The sequence below is a fragment of the Nymphalis io genome, chromosome 20, assembly GCF_905147045.1.
Source record: "Nymphalis io chromosome 20, ilAglIoxx1.1, whole genome shotgun sequence".
NCBI classification, from domain to species: Eukaryota; Metazoa; Arthropoda; class Insecta; order Lepidoptera; family Nymphalidae; genus Nymphalis; species Nymphalis io.
In genome coordinates this window covers 491,692-513,452 of record NC_065907.1, presented here as the reverse complement: position 1 = coordinate 513,452, position 21,761 = coordinate 491,692, and the positions used below count along the sequence as shown (strand labels likewise).

The following is a 21,761-nucleotide window of genomic DNA, read 5'->3' as shown; positions in this document are numbered from 1 at the left end:
TACGTGACCATTTTGCGAAGGGGCTTCGAGGAAAAAAACAAAAGGGGCCAAGAAACGGCCGAACCCTTCCTTAGAGTGTGTAATTGCCAGAATTAAAAAGTAAAAATAGAAAAAAAAAATTTGCATAGGATGTCTGCGATGCTTTTTTCGCGTATGGAAATTTATTTTTTGATGACTCTGATCTGCGAGGATGAGAAAAGTTTTTTTAAAAATTTCTAAAGATAATATATGTTGTATAGTTAGATAGTTAAATGTTTACATCGATTTCCGGTTTAAGAATGTTCTATATTCAAATAAAATTATGTAATTACTTTTTTAAATACTAAAAAGAAGAATAGAATTGGAATTATTTTAAAATATTATATTATCTTTATCGTAAAAATAATAAAGGCTATGTATTCGTTAAAATGCTAACACAATAAAAAATTAAATTATACAATTAAAATTATCGAAACAGTTAGTTGATTAATATTAAACAATAATAATTTAACCAAACTTCTTAAAAATATATATTAAAAGATATAAGAGCTAAAAAAAAGCGGGCGTGGGCCCGTAGCAACTCCTAAAAAAGTATAACATTATCACACACATACATTCCACAATAAATATACGTATTTTACATACGGTGGTAGCTATTAATGAAATCTAAAACGACAATTCAAAAGTGTATTTTGATTCCAATATATGTATAATAATAATAATAATAATGTCCTCCAGACCGATTTTGGCCACGGCGGCCAATCTCAAGATAGATTAGCCAACTACAAACACAAATGCACTCTCTATTCCCTAACTCTCATAATCCGATGGGACGGCAATTCGACACGACCGAAAAGTTCAGGCGCAGGAAAAACGGCTTTACGTGTTTTCCGAGGCACGGGAGTGTACACACTTCCAACTTTCAAACTCCGGGCTCCGAGGCAGTCAATATATGTATAATTGTGTGTCTGTCAGTTCTGTGTATAGTACAATTTCTAAATAACTTGATTACAATCATATTCACACAATAAATGTAAAATTTTGTCAAAGAGATGGACGATAGCGATGCTACGATAAACTTATGTAGATTTTATTTTGTTTGTCAATAACATATATAAATAAGTACATATATTTATGGTCCAAATTTATTTCAATTTAGAATATAACACAAAGGCTTAGTGGTAAGATATTAATCTTGGAGTTGATACATGGGTACGAAGCGGCAGTAATGAAATATTGGCCGTTATGCGAGCAAGTCTTATCCTATTTGTCCTGAAAACGTTTGAATGGTATCTAAGTACATATGCGGTACCGCTATCCAGCCTCAAGTTACAAAAAAGTGGCTCAAAACTTCATCCTAAAAATAAATCCAACTTTCTTGCAGTTAGTCATACATTATCGAATTCTATTATTCTCATACAGACCAACATGCATTTATTTATATAGATAATAAAATATATTATTATATATACGCTCATTAGACATCACTCACTTTAAAGGGTTTAATTACACTTACGTTAATTGCATTTGTACAAATTTTTATCGAGATCCAACTAATCGTAAATAGTCCCGAATCATTTGTAAATATAGATAGCAATTACTGACCCATTTCGAGAAGCGTGTCGTAGTATGCCAGGAGACTGGCACGTTGCATCACTCGGTACAGCTGTAGTTCGGCTTCGTTGGCTGGGGCTGACGTCACTACCACTGAAATCAAGAGTTTTAATCAATAAATCAATTTTTTATTTAAATTAGCTCATAGGTTTGAACGCGTGTGATCAAAAATTCATATTTTTGATATGCATCTATGGCAGGTACCTATTGAATGATTTTTTATACAAAATTGAAAGGCAAACGGACAAATGAACTCTCAAATAACCTTGAGAACTAAGATGTAATGTCCGTTGTGCCTGTAGTTACACTGGCTCACTCATTATTATATTTCATCACTTCTGAATGTAGATTCTACAGAAAAGAACCGAAAAGAAACTCGGTACGAGTTTCGAGTAGGAGAATCTACTCTTTTCCGACAAATATATTACATAGGAACACAAATTTAAAATATTAATATAAGTTTTAAGCCGAGATGGCGTAGTGTTTAGAACGCGTGAATCTTAACCGATGATCGTGGGTTCAAACCCGGGCAAGCACCACTGAATTTTTATGTGCTTAATGTGAATTTATAATTACTCTTATGCTTGTCGGATGCAAGTCTTCACAAATTCTTCGACTTCAAAAATAGATTATTAGTTTCGTAGTTTATGTGGTAGCTTTGATTATATTTAATACTAGCGGCCACCCACGGCTTCTCCTCGTAATTCAGAATTGCTGAATATATTTCTTCATAAAATGTTTTATTTTCCAAACTTTTATCTTCTTTATCACTTAAAGGGGTTAAATTTATACAAATTTTCATAGTAGCCCCAGTTGTTTGGGCGTATATTGATATGTCAGTCAGTTATTCTTTTATATATATATGTAGAAGATAGACGTTGAAATGATTTAAAAAGTGCTCGTAAGAATCTACTTAAATAAACTATATTTTTAATTTTATTATATATTTTATAGTTAGTATATAACAATTGTCAAGAAAGTTTAAGTAACCAAACGGATAAAGTTATCAAATCCGTCGATAATCCAAAACATTCAACAGTTCAACCAGACAGTGCGTGCGCTGAGTAATTTCGTTCCCAAATCGCGTGAGGAGACGTCCGCACAAAAAACAACCCTCTTTAAAACAACCCCTGCTATTACCAAAAGAATTGGTTCAACCGTCACCGGACGAAAAAATAGATGAATAAAATTTTTACATAAAGGGCCCCTTTGTTGAGCAAACGGGTTGTGTTCGACCCGCCAATGCTGTCGTTGCGCGGGAAAAATATCGATCCATGTTGCCACATAGAAAAAAAATAGTTGCCACCCTTAACGCGTTTGACGTGCACTATTGGTTTTTATAATGGAAAAAAACGTCGGGTCGAATTTAACTCCACCCCAGGCAGGTAATAGCGTAGAAAAAAAATTACGACAAAATTGTCGGCTTATATTGTTTATTTAAGACTCTTATGTATTACTGCATAAAGCATTTATGTTTCGAATGTTAACGACATTTAAAATATTTTTTCAAAATTTATATTTAATTTATATTGTTTATAAAATAACATATGAATTTTATAAAAATAAATATTCGAAAATATAAAAAATGTAATAATTTTTTTTTATTTAAAAATAATAATTAACACCTGTTTACATATATATTATGTAATATATATTTAACACCTGTTTACATATATATTATGTAATATGATTTTTAAATAAAAAAATAAGCTATAATATATAGTTTAAATGTGGCTTTATTTTATTAATTTAAACATTACTAGGCGGTAGGGCTTTGTGCAAGCCCGTCTGGGTAGGTACCACCCACTAATCAAATATTCTACCGCTAAGCAGCAGTACTAAGTATTCTTGCGTTCCGGTTTGAAAGATGAGGACATAACATCTTCGTTAACAAGGTTGGTGGCGCATTGGCGATGTAAGGAATGGTTAATACATCTTACACCGCAAATGGGCGGTGGAGACCATTTAACATCAGGTGGTCCATTTGCCCGTACGCCTAACTATAACACAAAAAAAACAATGTATGTTTCGAAAAGAGCTTTTCTGTTAAATCAAAGTCGAAACTCAGTCGCAGAAAACGGTCGGGAAATGTGGTAAAGTATATGCGTCATTGACTGGAATAATTATAATACTAAAATCATACATGTATCAAAACGTATCACCGTAATTGGTTATCAAGATATAGGAGTGAAAATCGAGTATAAAGTAAGTTCTTCTAAGAGTAGGTATTAGATTACTATAATTTCATAATAATAATAAATGTCACGTAAAAAGTATTCAAGTATTATTAACATGATATTAACCCTTTTCTTAAATGCAACAGACAAATAGAAAAAGTTATTTAGCATAAATTTAGACAAAAAAAAGATCTCGTAGAAAATTCACAGACCTAAAAAACGTAATTGTTCATAGTTTTTATGACGATAGTAGTTCTTAAAAACTTTCTTTAAAAAAAAGTCTCACTGTAGTGTCCAAAAAACGTATTTGCATAATCTTTGTGTGCATAAAAAATCGCCACTATCTCGGAGTATGCAAATTTCAATCCGAACCGATGGGGTTGGGACGACCACATGGCTCGTCTATTGTTTTTTTTTTAATCTTTTTTTTTTAAATTGGTCACGTAACACGTTCAGTAATGATTTAAATTATATTTCTTAATTTTATTCAAGTCTCACGATACTGTGTAGTTTTTTGGACAGTTTTTATCTTGAGAATATTTGTTTGAAATAACTGTGTGATTATTGCACCATAGAGTTTTTTTATAAGAATTAAAGTTTTTTTCTGAATTTAAATTTTTAATTATTTTTAATTTTATAACTTTAACATCTGCTATTATAAGAATTTTAATAATATTACATATAAACAATTGGTGTAAAATTACCTTATTAATATATTACAAGATAAGCTTTTGTATTATTATTAATGTTTATTAGTTGTAAAAAATATATGATTTTTTACTTTTCTGTCTCATGTACGTAATGTATTTTCTTTCTATAGGTATGTACTTTCTATAGGTTTCCCAATGTTAGGCAAATGACTCTTCCTCTTAAGAAAGATTGAAGCTTATTCCACCACGCTACTCCATTTATGGTTTCCATCACCGTCGAGTACGAGATTAATATTATAAGCCATTCTGTCCTTGCCCAGATTTGAACCCGATACACGTAATCTAACCACATAGTCATCTCGGCTTTTGTTAAAACTCCCAAATTACGAATACTACAAAATATTTTTATAGAAGCATTGTTACTTGAAAAATATTCATTAACATCGGCTGGTAATGTAAATTAAAGTCAGGTGTTCCCATATTTCTCCATCATCTGTGCGTTTTTACCTTTGTTCGGTTTTTACCGCTTAAATTATTTCCCATTGCAACAGTACGATATAATAAACGAAGTGAATGTATCAAGTTTTTGTTACCAGTTTAAAAAAATATGTATGTAACTTTTATATCTATAATTAAAAGATGCAGATTAAAAAACTTGCTTCATGCATATTAATATTTTTTAATTAAATATGCATAGACAGGGGTAAAGCTATACTTGACAATCGACTGGATGTTCTGTCGTACTAGAAAACACACACAAACACACATATATATATATATATATATATATATATATATATATATATATATATATATCCTATCCATCGTGTCACGATATTTTTTTCATGTTACATGATCAATTATAATAAATTAATTAAAAATAGCGGCAATAGTGACTGCTACTGAATTTTCTGTTATAAATGCTAATATGTTTTTATAATTCATCTCATGTTCGGCGGTGAAGGAAAGCCTACATGTGTCTAATTTCACTGAATTTCTGCCACATGTCCACCGAACCGCATTAGAGCAGCGTGGTGGAATAAAATCCAAACTTTCTCCTCACAAGGATAGGAGCCCATTAGTGGGACATTTATAGACTATTATTATTTTTTAATTATAAACATATTACATGACACCCAAAAGCCGAGATGGCCCTGTGGTAAGAACGCGTGAATCTTAACCGATGATCGTGGGTTCAAACCCGGGCAAGCACCACTGAATTTTCATGTGCTTAATTTGTGATTATAATTCATCTCGTGCTTTACGGTGAAGGAAAACATCGTGAGGAAACCTGCATGTGTCTAATTTCACTGAAATTCTGCCACATGTGAATTCTACCAACCCGCATTGGAGCAGCGTGGTGGAATAAGCTCCAAACCTTCTCCTCAAAAAGAGGAGAGGAGGCCTTTAGCCCAGCAGTGGGACATTCACAGGCTGTTACGGTTACGGTACATGACACCCATGATAACATTTTTTTTTAAATTGAACTACTACAATTTTGAATTTTCTGCATTTAATTATTTCAGAAAATTTTTATATTTTTTTTAAATATATTTTTTATATATATATTATAATTTTTTTATATATATATTTAATATATTTATATTATTAATATTTTACTGGTGGTAGAGCTTTGTGCAAGCTCGTCTAGGTAGGTACCACCCACTCATCAGATATTCTACCGCAAAACAGCAGTACTTGGTATTGTTGTGTTCCGGTTTAAAGGGTGAGTGAGCCAGTGTAATTACAGGCACAAGGGACATAACATCTTAGTTCCCAAGGTTGGTGGCGCATTGGTGATGTAAGCTATGGTTAACATTTCTTACAATGCCAATGTCTAAGGGCGTTTGGTGACCACTTAGCATCAGGTGGCCCATATGCTCGTCCGCCTTCCTATTCTATAAAAAATAATAATAATATTCTGGTATTACGGCCTCACTTATAAACATTGTTCAGCGAGTTATTAGTTAAACAATGATGTGTCTTCTTCTTTCAATGGCTTCATGGCTGCAAATACAAAGGCTGTGTGTTTGAATTGTTCGGCTCATAATGGTTTCGATATATTTTTTTATTTTATAAAATGACAATTTCATTTAATAAATGCTAATGATTTTGAAAACTCAAACATAAAGCACCGGCTCACTCAAAGGTTATTTTTTCTAACCAAATAATGGACATATTTTAATTAAATACTGTTAAATGATTGACAACGTCCATGAAAATCAATTTTTTTCATTACCATATATTTTTGATATAAAGAAACTATAATAAAAGTAAATTTTCCCTGAAATTTTAATTTTTTTATAATTAATTATAAGAATAAAAAAACAGGCTGTGCAAGCCCATTCATTACTTATTCGTACCGCCAAACAGCAATCCAGTCGTGTTGTTCCGGTTTGAATGGTGAGTGAGCCAGTGTGACTACGCCTCAAGGGAAATAGAAACTTAGTTCACAAGGTTGATGACGCATTTACAATATAAGGGATGGTTATACGATAATACAGTGCCAATATCTATGGCAGTTGTGGCCGGTGGTGACCACTTACCATCAGACTAATTTGCTACTCTGCCTAAAAAACTTTAGTCTGAATTTTTTAAATCCTTGTAAATTTATTTAAAAAAAATAAACTCGTTTCTTGAGATTCGTTTATTTGTGAAGTAAATAGAATACAAACAAACACAAATAATTATAGCTGGTGCATTTAAAACAGTTTCCATTAGCATACTAACAAAAAGCAAAACATTAAAAAAACTTCTTGCGCTATATAATTAGCTGTCTCGTTACCACAGACTATAAACACGTGTAACATGATTCAAATCGTGCGAAAAATACGCCTAATCTAATCCGAAATATACGACTATAATTAGTACCCGAGACGGCGTTCGATACCCCTCTTACCTGCAACTTGAATAAATTCAACAGATAATAAAATTTCTCTAGATGATAAACAAAAACACGCCATTGTCGCGTTCGAAATTTGAATAAGTTCGCTTACAGACAAAAAGAACGGTTCCCAGAGTAAAAAAAGCGCTAATGACAGATAGACAAAGATGGCGGGATGTGCGCGCGCATCCGATTAGCTATTTTTTCGCGTTTGCGTTGTGATTGATATGCGCAATAGCATCTTTGGGTTTGAATATTAATAGAATGAATGTCACTAACGACTTTTTTTTTAAGTTGTGTACTTGCCTTCCGTGCGAAGATCGTGTCTTAGAATGTTTGATGCTGAATAATTTTTTAACCGACTTTAAAAAAAGGAGGAGGTTCTCGATTCGGATGGATTTTATTTTTGCCTAATTTATAAACACATATGGAAAATTATTTAATACTTCCCATTTGGTCCCCCTAAGGAAGCAAATAAGGGGATGAAATTTTTTATGGGCACGAATTTTAATTTAAACAAATAATTATTTAAGTAAGTCACAATATAATTCATACAAGTTTATAGGTAGAACAGTTTGTTAATAAAAGTAAAAATAACGTAATAAGTAATAAATAATAATGTCCTCCAGACCGATTTCGGTCACACGGTCGCGCCGTGGCCGCCGTGGCCAACTACGCAGGAGATATTATATTGCACAAGTGTGTGCGCAAACACAAGTGCACTCTCTATTCCCTAACTCTCATAATCCGATGGGACGGCAATCCGTCACGAACGGAAAGAGTTCAGGCGCAGGACCAACGGCTTTACGTGCTTTCCGAGGCATGGGAGTATACACATTTCCAACTTCCAGACTCCGGGCTGCTACTGCGAATTTACTGTCAGAAAAACCCAACAACTTTTTAGTGGCCCGACCTGGGAATTGAACACAAGACCTCCGGGTCTGCGGCCTTAGATCAAGCCACTAGACCAACGAGCCAGTCACTGTCCAACGTAATAACGTATATGAAGTAAAGTAACAGCCTGTTGATGTCCCACTGCTGCGCTAAGGCCTCTTGAGGAGCAGGTTTGGAGTTTACTCCACCACGCTGCTCAAATGCAATCTGCATTGGTTGCTCTCCGGGGGAGCGGAGGGACTTTGTTTTATAATGTGTGTGCCGTAGTGCCGCAATGAAAAGTTTACGTAAATAGGTAGCATAATGGTATTATATGTGAATGGTAGGTATGGTAGGTATTATAATGTGAATAGATCAATTACAAAAACAATGTATTGTTTACGTGACATTGGGACACAGATTCAAAATCAGGGATTCTATATATAATATTAATTCCGATAATATGCATAAAAAGCACTAATTCCTAATAATTTAACGTATTCAAGCTTAAGAGCTAGAAAAAAATAACCTTAAAATTGAATTTTATGTGTTTTTCATTTGTTTCGTAATCATATAAGATATCAATATAAATGTTTTTTTTTGTTATTCAGAGCAAATGTTCTGAAAATAATTAAATATTTCTAATAAAAATATTCTTTTTAATACTAAAATAAAAAAGTTGACTAAGACAATCCGTCTACAAGTCAACTTCCGTCGTATTTTTTACCAAAGACAATGACTGGTCGATTTACATACGTAATTGGAAAAAAACTTCGGCGTTGTAGGAAAAAAAAATTATTTTTTATCTATGGAAAGTGATCAGGCAGGTGAATACCTTTTCTAGTAATTAATCTGTGCTGCATCTGTTTTTAAATTACGTATCGTTCGTATTTGAAGGGTTAATCAAATATAATAAAGAAATTATAGCATTTGACGGCGTTTTGACGGACATATGCAAGGTTTTTTTATAGGTTGTAATTATGATTAAAAATACTCTAGTTTCTATTTATAAATAGTAAACACAAATAATAATATATTTACTTAAAAGTATATATTTATCTGTAGCTCTTTTTAAAGTTTAGTCATTAATAATTAAATATAACCCATGGCTGGGGCAAAGGCTTACGAAGCATATGCTTTTTCGCAATTTCCTATAGAAAAATGTAATGGATCAATTCAATGGATACCTGTTTTATAATAACAGACTAAACTTCAAAGTTGCGGTGAAAGAACTTAACTTTTACATTGCATTTTTGAATGACAAAATGGCTTCAAATCTCAAGACCATCACAGACCGACGCGTACCGTCGCCTCAGTGCGGTGCGTGGTTGTCCGTGGTCATCGACCGCGCGTAAATAATCCGCAAAATTTCGCACAGTGAGAAGCCACCTTAACAATATATAAATATTGCTAATATTTATGTAATTTTCTTATGATACATTTAATTAATAAACCTAATATATAATGAACTTTAATATTCAACAAAGTGACCGCTAATGTCAGCTAGTTCGGCAAAAACCCACGACCCATATTGGTACTTGTCCTCATTCGCTTCCCGCTCGCAACCTTAGGGCTGTGACTTTTAAAGTTATCATTTTGAATATTTTAAATTCTAACAATTAGATTGACATTAAACCATAAAAACGTTACTATTAACCATAGATAATAAATTATTTCCTTTTTTTAATATAATATTTTTTATTATACGTAATGTATTTTCTTATTTATCTGTAATTCTACGCTTAGTTTAACCTTCTTAAATAAATTTATTTCATTTAATTTGTATAGAGAAATATTTAATACATTTTTATTGATGTGATTACCTTGTCAACCCTATATGAAAATCGTAAGTTCATCCCGAATCTCCGACAAAAAACCGAGTTTTTGTTAGCGGACCCTTTCGTAGACTATATATCCTATATCTATAATCAAATATCTCGATTAACATGACCTACAAAAGAATCTTCTCTTCGCCGATTTTGTTAGCTTTTCCGATGGAACGACATTTTTTTTTATAGAATAGGAAGGCGGACGAGCATATGGGCCACCTGATGATAAGTGGTCACCAACACCCTGACACTGGCATTGTAAGAAATGTTAACCATCGCTTACATTACCAATGCGCCACCAACCTTGGGAACTAAGATGTTATGTCCCTTGTGCCTGTAATTACACTGGCTCACTCACCCTTCAAACCGGAACAGAACAATACCGAGTACTGCTGTTTTGCGGTAGAATATCTGATTAGTGGGTGTTACCCATACGAGCTTGCACAAAGCTCTACCACCAGTGAACATACATGACATACGATATAAGTTATAAGAAAAAAAACCAAACCTAGGAATTCTTATTAGTAGCAATCTGGGGACAAATTCTACTAACAAATTGTCATGACCGACTCTGACAAATCTCCAATACTTATTTAAAATTATCGTCGTTATGAAAATAAAGCCAACAACGTTGAGAGTGCAAATAATTTAAGCATAAACAAACTTGCTATAATGTAGGAAGGAAAAATACAAGACGAGTTACTTCCACGCTCTTCGCCTAATTAAGTGCAAGTTTATTTATGTTACAATAATGTATTGAATCTATGTGAGTGTGCCCGAATGATATATAGTCTGTGGGTCTGCAAAGTGCATTACTGATTTTTTTCCCGTGTACGAACTCAGAATCATCGGTTAATGTGTTCTTACCACTGCGCCATCTCGCTCTACATTATTTACAAACATTTAATAAATTGTTCTAAACGAACACTCGACAACGAAACTCAAATTCCAATATATACATAACTTAAATTAGTTTTTACAAGCTATTTAACATTATAATTTTTTATAACATTCCGTGTGCGCGCTTTTAATTGCATTTAGCTGGACCGCTCAATTTCAATACACGTTTCGCCTTAAATTGAAATTCTATGGCTTTAGTTAGACCGAATATGGGATAAAAAACCTGAATAATTTAAAATATTTTTTTTTTACAACACTACGAAATTGTAAGAGGATTACGCAGTTTTGTAAGCAAAAACAAATAACGAATTCAACACAACACGAGTTAAATAAGTTGCGTTAAAAGTGTAAGGCGTTTTTTTTAATAGACAGATATGTACGAAAGGTAGTGGTCTCGTCAGCCAAAATACCTTGGTACTGTAACAAATATAAAATACTCCTTGGTCTGTAATTATAATGATTCCGTATTGAGTATAGCCTCAATATAGGGTTAATGGCTTAAATAATGGCTCGGTCTCTAACCACTGCTCGGAACATATTATATGTAGTACATAAATGTGTGCGCAAACTTTGTACCACTCTCATAATCGGATGGTACGGCAAATCTGACACGACAAAAGAGTTCAGGCGCAGGACCACAGGTACACACTTCAAACTTCCAGACTCCGGGTTGCTACTGAGAATTCTTCGACGGAAAACTTACTAACTTTTCATCGGCTCAGGACCATAGCCATATATATATAGCCAACCACCATATAGACCAACGTAACCTAAAAATTATATAATATATTAGCATGGTTAGTACGTAATCTAATATTTAATTACACTTTCTTTAGTAAAACTATTTTAGAAACGTAATTAATAAAAACGACCTTACCCCGAGGCGCCACTTCATTTAACACATGTTTTCATTTTAAAACCATTCTAATTGATACCCTGAAGCCGCAGGGCATCGTAGTTAGCACCTCACCTAAGTAACACGTTTTTTTTTAAACTTTAGTGAAAAAAACCCGTCGATATCATTTATGCGGAACCCTGACCACCCCTCAGCGGTGAGGTAAATGTGTCAAGATACTAGGGTTGAGGGTAATCACCTTTTTAATATTACTGTTTTTTGTTTTAAATATAAATGTAAAGTAAAATCATAAACTAATAAAGTAAACCGGCAGAAGTAAAGTAAAGTAAATAGCCAATTTAATTTATACCAAAGCAAAATTTTATATACAAAGATTTTTTGCGTGATTGAGTACCAAACATCCAAGTATACATACTTTCATTTTTAATGTATTTTAGAGTCTTTAGTAAAGTATAATATATATATATATTGTTATTATTTATAAAAAAAAGTATAAATAAAAAACTAAGTAATAAACACATACTTGATTTATTCAGATATGCTTAAAATTAATTTAAAAAAAAAATTTGAATCGGAAAGAAAATTTACAACCACATGGCAACCCTAGCCACTATTACACAGCCATCTGTCATAAGGACTCGGAAAGAAGGGTTAGCTTCGTGAACTGTTTAACCAAATGTTTGCTTACCGTCCACACTCGACACACTGACATTATAGAAATGCCCTATTGAAAGTTTTCTTTTATATTTTCAACAATTTAACCTAATAAGATTTGTGGAAGCTCGTCTGGGTAAGTACCACCCACTCATCAGATATTCTATCGCAAAACAGCAGTACTTGGTATTGTTGTGTTCCGGTTTGAAGGGTGAGTGAGCCAGTGTAATTACAGGCACAAGGGACATAAAATCATAGTTCCCAAGGTTGGTGGCGCATTGGCTATGTAAGCGATGGTTGACATTTCTTACAATGCCAATGTCTAAGGGCGTTTGGTGACCACTTACCATCAGGTGGCCCATATGCTCGTCCTCCTTCCTATTCTATAAAAAAAAAAGTCTAATTAAAGACACTAATTGACATCAGAAACGTTTTGCTTTTAAATTCGACCTCAATATTAAACTTCAAAAAACTCGATAATACTAATGTTTGTTTGTTATATAATAATTTATTAGATTACATAATCAAGCGAGTGTATACTTTTCTTAAAAGCGAACGGAAAATAAAATAAAAATATTATAAACAAGATATTTACGCTTGTCACGTGAAAAGTCTAAATTTGAAGTGGATTTAACTGCAAACCGCAATTAATTATATAATTAAAGTATATATTAAAACATTCTCCGAAACGCGCTTCATGTTACGATATAAGTGTAATGTATAATGATTTATTAGTTTTTTTTCAATTATGCATTACATAAAATACGTTTATTCATTTATTATCTATTGATTGTCTACCTTTACACATTGTACGTACAATAATGCGATTAAATAAATTTATTACGTATATTATGGTTACACACATTTTAAAGTAAAATAAAGAAATAACTAATAACTCATTTAAATTATTATTATTATTAAATAACTTTATTACACACTTACAACGAAAAAAGAAAGGACAAACACAAGTAAAAAAAAAAAAGAAAAACAAAAGTTCAAGATAAGCGATGTTATATAAAAAAAATTGTGGACCTCAACATGATGCGTGCAAGGGCGGTCTTATCACTCAAGCAATAACTCATTTAATTAGGTATATTTAGGTACTTATTAATAGTACTTTGTGCAGAACCATCTCGGTTATTATATATTCCGCAGTTAAACAGAAATACTTAGTATTGTTGTCTTCCAGTTTAATGTGTGAGTAAGCGTAAGTATAACGACAAGGGACATAACATCTTATTTACCAAGTTATTGTTGGCGCATCGGCGATGTAAGGAATAGTTAATATTGCTTACAGCGCCAATGTCTATAAGCGGTAATGGCCACTTACCATCAGATAATCTTTTAGTCCTTCCGTAGGTGGAGTATTATAAAAAATATCATAAAAATATAAAACTAATTTAACAAAACGTAGTTTCTGTTATAAGCTTGTTAGACAGCGATTAGTCGCTAACTTTGGATACATAAAACTTGTACGTTAAAATATGAGCGTTTAAGGAGTCTTATTAAAATAATACTGTAACAATTATCCGAACATGATGGTCCAGTCCATGTGGATACTTTTTGTCCGTCCATATCCTCTCATTAAAACCGTTTAAACATCTTCCCGGATGTTAAAAAATCATAAATAAACAGGGGTCATTTATTCCCACAGACTGCACCTTATAAACAAACTAATAATTTCACTACTGGCAACCCTTCCGTGTTTTTTTTTTTCTTAAAGTCATGTGATAGTCCATTCAGCCCACATTCAGCCTCTTCCGTGAGAACATTAAATATGACCATAGAGAAAAAGAGGAACATAGGGAGGTAGTATAAAAAACATTAAAATGGGGTCGCGAGTGGACATTTGTCTTGATAAAAAGAGTTATTGCTCGAGGAATGAATAATAAATGGGGCCGATAAAAAGTATTATCTGATTCAAACGTTGAAGGTGCGTTGTCTTAATGACGTGATGGTATGTTTTAAATGTGTTTTTATGGAAATAAAAAGATTCAAGTCGGAGAATTTTGTAAGTAATAATTAACATTAATAAGAAATAGTAATTACACAAATTGTTCTATTTCCGTTTATAACTTAAAGTGCTCGTAATGTAAACTATCGTCGTGAATTAAACATTTTAAAAACTTCCTTGTTGCTCTAGTGGCTAGTTTAAATGGCTGCCGGTCTCGAGGTCCCAGATCGGATAATTACTTTTTTTTTTCATCAACCTGTCTGATAATCCGTATTTTTGAAATTGGCAGTTCTTACAGTCTCGTTCCTCGGTAAGCACGCATGACCGCCTGAACTCTGTCAGGTTGTCGTCCCTTTGGACTATGAAGATGAAGAAATAGAGAGTTCACTGTAGTTGTGCATATATTTTAATACTATAATATCTCGTGCGCAGTCTGTGAGATTGCCGCCTTGGCCGACGTCCGAAAACCATCATCATGAACGCAAATCTGCGTTAAAATCCTACCATTTGCGAATCCACCAACGCGCATTGGATCCATGTTTTATCTCACATGATATCGTTGTAATGAGAAAAGAGGGAGAGAGAGAACAAATGTAACTTTTCCCAGCGCACACTATTAGCGTACCAAGATATAAAAACTCTTTAACTCCATACCAATTTATTCCCACGTTGATCATTAGAACATTTTTTTTTATTTTTTTTTTATTTACCCTCACGGTGCCTCTTCCTCTGTTACAGGTGACATAAAAAACCGAAAAGGGTACGAAAGCGTTTTGAAAAAAATGTTTGGAGCTAAAAATTGTTTTTAAATTTTAAATATAATATAATACACTTCGTAGGCTTTGTGCAAGCCCTGGTTAGGTAACACCCACTTATCAGATATTATGACGCCAAACAGCGATACTTAGTATTGTTGTGTTCTGGCTTGAAGAATGAGTGAACCAGTGTAACTATAGGCACAAGAGATACAACATCTTAGTTCCCAAGGTTAGTGGCGGATTGACAATGTTGAATGGTTAATTATTCTAACAGCGCCAATGTCTATGAGTGGTGCTGACCTTACCATCAGATAACCCATTTGCCCTTCCACCTACCTGTTTAAAAAACTTATTATTATATTTTGCTTAATAAAAAAAAAGTTTAAACCTACGTATTGTCGATTTCTTATGATCTCTATCTCTAAGTATCAATCCTGTACTATTTTTATTTAACATGCAATTTTAATTAGCAAGGAGCAGGCATGAATGGTGGCCATCTTCAAAAAATTGCAAATGATTAATGGTGATAATAGTTTATGATAATAATAACTGGTAACATTATTAGGTTCTATCACTAATGCTTGATGACGTAGCGTTAGACAGACATTTTTTTTGTTGATACGTAATGGTAACGTAATAAGTCATGTCTACAAATCGAATTTGTTTATTATATATTATAATTATAGGCTACTTAATGCTACACTGGTAGGTTTTAGTAACAATTTAATACGCATTAAATCTATACAATCTGTCACTAAAACAAAATCCTTTTTTTTCAAAAAAAAAATAATCGGATATCAAATAGTAAAAACAAATTATACAGCACAATAAAATCGGAATGATTGAACTTAGACACATGCTATTTCCGATACGTTGCCCACTAAAATCAGTTAACGTTTGAAAAAACACTCGCATCCTCACCCGAAAAGTTTAGATGACAATTAAAAAGAAATAAAACAAACTTCTGTGGTCGTCAACGTCAAAAAAAGGTGGGAAGATGAACAACTGACGTTTATAAGTATTTTTAGTCTGTATGTGAATTACTTTTTTATTGTTTTCTACAATCTCTCTTATCATATAACGTTATAACAATAACATATTTTTTCACTGTATGTGCAATCTAATGACGCTGAATAATTAGATTTACTACTCTTATAGAAAAAATTAAAATGTTATATTATAAACTTTATATACATACATATGTAAAATATTTTATATGCTTAAATGATGTTTGTAATATTCATCTCGTGCTCAGTGGTGAAAGAAAGCATCGTGAGGAAACCTGCATCGATCTAATTTTAATGAAATTCTGCAACTTGTGTATCCACGAACCCGAATTGAAGCAACATGGTAGATTAAGCTCCAAGCCTTCTCTAAAATAGAAGAGGTGGCCTTAGTCCAGCTGTGGGACATTTACAGGCCGTTACCTTAATTTCTACAACCAATATAGTAAAACAACTTTAAATAAATAAAATTAAAATTATGAACATTAAATAAATAAATTAAAATCTTTCTATTATAATATTATATGGTCATGGCAAGTACCTTTTCCAAAGAAATTAAAAATGAATTTAACACTAGAATAGTTTTTTAACCGACAGGTGGCAAAGGGTTGAGGGAATACGTCTAATTTTAAAGTTCATTGGTTATAGAAAGCGTGACAAGCAGACAGTCCAAACATGTGTTAAGATCGTTAATTAATACAAGAAATTGAAAGTTAACCCTTTCTCTGGTTTTGACGCATATTAATCACTTATATGAATAAACAAAAACGCTAGAAAGAAATAAAGTAAAATTTCAAAATTATTACTTTTGCCTACTATAATGAATTAATATGCATTAAAAATAATAATTGTAAGAGTTAACTTTATAAAAATAATCAACTTATTTTCATTTAGAATTTTTTGTATAATATGTTGTTGATGGAAAATGAAAAAAAGCAGCAACCAGCTAATTATGTATTATAAAAAAAATCGAAATTCGCAACCCATCAATCGAACCTTTTCACCTGTCAAAAGTCAAGCAATCTGTCAATATATCAATATTTACTCTATGGTAAGGTCGATGACCTTAACATAATCATATGTTAACTTGATTTGAATCTTACAACAATTACGAAGAGTTCTTTTCTGTTTGTACAATTTCATTCGTAACAAAGGTACTATTATCTGTTACAAAATATCAAAACAAGGGAAATTGTAATCTAAATCACAGGAATAAGGTATATATTTCATTGACCGATTGTGTTTTTCATTTAGTCGTCCGTCAAAACGCAGGAACATCTGCCCGACAGCTGCCAAATTGAGATTAGATCGGACTTGGCCATTCCTTCAAATCAGGGTGGACGTTAGAAAGGGTTAATGGTTTTTTATGCTTTTTTGAATTAAGAATTGGTTTATTATTGAATCGAGTTGGTACAGTGGGTAAGTAACGTCAGCCGTGAAGCAAAATTTGCTTATACAATATCAACCTTTTAATGTCCCACTGCTGGGCTAAGGCCTTCTCTCCCTTTTGAGGAGAAGGTTTGGCGCTTATTCCACCACGTTGCTCCAATGCGGGTTGGTAGAATACACATGTGGCAGAATTTCAATGAAATTAGACACATGCAGGTTTCCTTACGATGTTTTTCTTCACCGTCAAGCACGAGATGAATTATAATCAGAAATTTGCTAAGTTCTAAGTAATTAAATAATTGAATGTAGACCAAACTATTAGAAATTATCAATCTTCATGGTAATTAATATTTCGTGTTATATTATATTTAAAAACTTTTTATTATATTTAAAAACTCTATGAAATACATATGTCGATTCCTTGTACATTAAAACATACATTTAAAAAAATGAAAACGCCAAAAAAATCTGATATGAAAAATTAAAAATTAATAAAAATAATATATATTACCTTACATAATATGTCAAGTTTTTATAGTCATTTATACAAGGTGACGTTGTAACGACAATGTAAGGGAGACAGACATACGGCCTCATTAAATACATACTTAATATAATTTCTTACATTTTATTGCCAGCCGTAAAAAAATAAGTGATTTTAAAATCGATATAATCGATAACGCAAAAAATCGATGTTTCCGAACGGGCTTTACGAGTTTTGCAAAACTACATATGGGAGCTGCGTAAAAAGTTGTAGTTTTATATTTATAATCTGTGTCCCCGTTAAAAGTTTACACCAAGCTCAATATATTTTATCACACTCGTTTTGTTCTTAAACTGCAATAAAGTCAACTAAAAATATATAACAAGTAATAAGATAAATCATTCGGACTACGTTTAAGTAGGTCTAACAAACACTTTTGATTCACTATATAAGATTGTTCGATTTGTAGTTCGACTAGCCTATCCGTATAACCGAGACGGCCCGGTGGTTAAAACGCTTGAGTCTTAAACGATGATTGCGGGTTCAAAATTAATCACTTTTAAAGTTTCATGTGCTTAAATTGTACTTATAATTCTGCTTGTGCTCAGCGGTGAAGCAAAAAATCGTGAGGAAACCAACAATTGTTTAACTTTAATCATATGTACATGTGTATCCAATTAAGTGATGAATCGATGATGCCTTATCCTGACCGATTTTCACGGCAGATATTTTAATAGAGGCTGAGTAACTAATTGTAGTGTTTTTTTTTATGTTATAGGCTGGCGGACGAACAAATGAACCACCTGATGGTAAATGGTCACCACCGCCCATAGACATTGGTGAGGTAAGAAATAATAACCATTCCTTACCTCGTCAATCCGCCACCAACCTTGAGAACAGAAATGTTATGTCCCTTGTGCCTGTAGTTACACTGGCTCACTCACCCTTCAAACCGGAACACAACAATACTAAGTGTTGCTGCTTAGCGGCAGAATATCTGGTGAGTGGGTGATACCTACCTAGACGGGCCTGCACAGAGCCCTTCCACCAGGTGACAGGTGTATGCGCAAACATTAGTGCAGTCTCTACAGAATCACTCTCATATAACGATTGGACGATCGGAAAGAGTTAAGCACAGGGCCAACGGCTTTACATGCTATCCGAGGCATGGGAGCATAAACCTAAACTCCAGCTACTCAGAATTTCTCGACAGAAAAGGCTTATAATTTATTAATCGCCCTACACGGGAATCGTACCAAGGACGTCGAGATTAGCCTTATAAGACATATGAAGCATTCATTATAAGCTATTTAATACTTGAACCCCGGACGAACGTATATTCAAAACTTGATGTTTATCGATTGAGTAGTTAAGACGTGAAAGCGAAACAAACAAACAAAAATTTGCATTTATAATATTAGTAAGGGTACTAGTTTTACTGGTGGTAGAGCTTTGTGCAAGTGAGCTTGTGTGCAGATGAGTCTGGGTAGGTACAACCTACTCATCAGATATTCTATCGCAAAGCAGTGGTACCTAGAATTGTTGTGTTCCGGTTAGGAGGGTGAGTGAGCCAGTGTAATTACAGGCACAAGGGACATAACATCTTAGTTCCCAAGGTTCGTTAACATTTCTTACAATGTCATGTTATATATACACTTATATAGACATTATATATATAGACATTATATGGGTGTTGGTGAACACTTAACCGGCCTGGACTTAGCCTTTTTTATTTGATAGTTAACGATCTAACATCATAAGGAAATAAAATATTTGTTTTATTATATAATATTATTTACTCCCTTAAGCTTAACATATTTATTATAAGTTTGAGATAATTTATTACTTTAATATATAATTCTACTTCCAGCAGTGTCATTCTGTAAGAACTCACTTCACTACAAATTCACCCGTAAAATGTTGACAACCGACTTATGGTGATATTCTATTTTGATGAGTGTATTCTTGAAATGCTATAATTCTTATAATCAATCTAATAAATGCATTGTTTTGCCATTTCACGATACCATATTCCATCTATACTTGTAATTGCTTATTAACTTTTGTTTACTTTTTGTAAATTTATTTATGTAATATAAAGATATAATACAACAAAAACAGCAGTCTGCAACAATATCACAACCTATATTTACCTTTTTAATTTTTAATCTATATTATAGTTTCTTCTATGTTCCAAATTTAAAATTATAATGAACATAATATTACACACAAATTTGCAATTTTAATAAAACCATGAGTCAACTTGATATTATATAATAATATTTATTATATTCTCATTATGATTGACGCGACCCACTTTCAGAACATTTATAAACGGGCTTGTCTGTGGCAAGAACTAAAAACTAAACATTCTGTTTCTAGACGTTAAAAAAAATGCTAAAATGACAGCGCGCGAAAATGTCGTCGAGGAAAAATTGTCGATGCGACCGACGAAATTAACATGGCGGTCGCGATTCGGCGCTAGCCGCCTATTATAAATAATTAATGATTCCGCCCGCTCTTATGCACGATAAAATGCCATTACGGTTTTCATCGGGGTTTTGCAAAAAACTTCGAAAACCGCCGTCGTCCGAACCCGTCCCAGCAAAAAACGCGCTTAAAAGACTGCGCGGGCATCGCTAAAATTCTCGCGATTTCTTATTGCCGCCCGGTCATTTGACTCCGACCATTATGTGTGGAATTAACAACGGTAAAAAAAATACCGATTCGATAAAGGTATATTTGTGCTGTCGGCGACAGTTTTTGTATTATTATCAATGAGAAGTATATGGCGAGGGCGCAAAGCCAGACATAATTGTGCCTATAAATATTGCGCTCATGAAAATTCAGCCTTGCATTATCGATGGCGAATATCTGAAAAACTTGAAAATTCGTTCCTCAATATTACATTACACATTCACGATAGACCGTTAAAAACCTATCGTTGAATCTTCACTTGCTTTTATAAAAAGGGAGTCGTTTTGAATCATTTCCGTTTTTTTAGAACGCGGCAAATGGAACGTTTTAATATTTGAAATGACAGATGCGTCACTCAAACGAGTCGACTGATCCGAACGGACTGTGTAACGAACAATAAAACGTGGCTACCGCAAGACAATTAAATACGATTTGCATATTCACACAACACCATTGTTAAATAAGCTAACTCGAGAAGTACAAAAGACTTGAAAAAAGATTCAACAAAAACTTGGACTACCTATGTTGCACTGTTTACTGATGCATCTTTGCCTAACCGTTCTCTTTTTAAATTTCATATCATATTTAAAAAAAATCTTTATTACCATTCAAACAAATATAACATAACAATGGCTTCTACGCCAAATATTTAAAAATAATTGAGTTTAAATTTGATTCCGCCTTTTGTGCGAAAACATTTTATTTTATTGCATTTATTATGTGATTGTAATAAAAGTTAATTTGAGATCCAATTCTTAATAAATAACAAATTAATTTCATAAATTATTTACTTAATAAATTATTGTAGTAAATATGGCCTACCTTATTAAGATATAATTAGAAAATCTTGCAAGCCCGTCCATTATAGTATCACCAATTATGTTTAAATGGTGAGTTAGCCAGTAAATAAAAGGTACAAGAGATGTAATATCATAGATATCATGGTTGAAAGCGGATTGACAGGGCTAAGCCCACTGACTGACTGCCTGACTGACTGACTGACTGACTTATACCAATATTATATATATAAATATTTAGAACTAATAAGTTGGTCTCAAC

The 21,761-nt window shown here is 32.9% G+C and overlaps 1 protein-coding gene across 1 annotated transcript in view; it reads right to left on the bottom strand.

The window, feature by feature from the left end:
* Window positions 1–21,761, bottom strand: part of LOC126776272 (NGFI-A-binding protein homolog) — a 38,668-nt gene that overhangs the window by 5,295 nt on the left and 11,612 nt on the right. Inside the window, exon 2 of the mRNA XM_050498603.1 lies at window positions 1,585–1,686. Coding sequence (XP_050354560.1) covers window positions 1,585–1,686 — 102 coding nt within the window. The remainder of the gene's footprint in view (window positions 1–1,584; window positions 1,687–21,761) is intronic.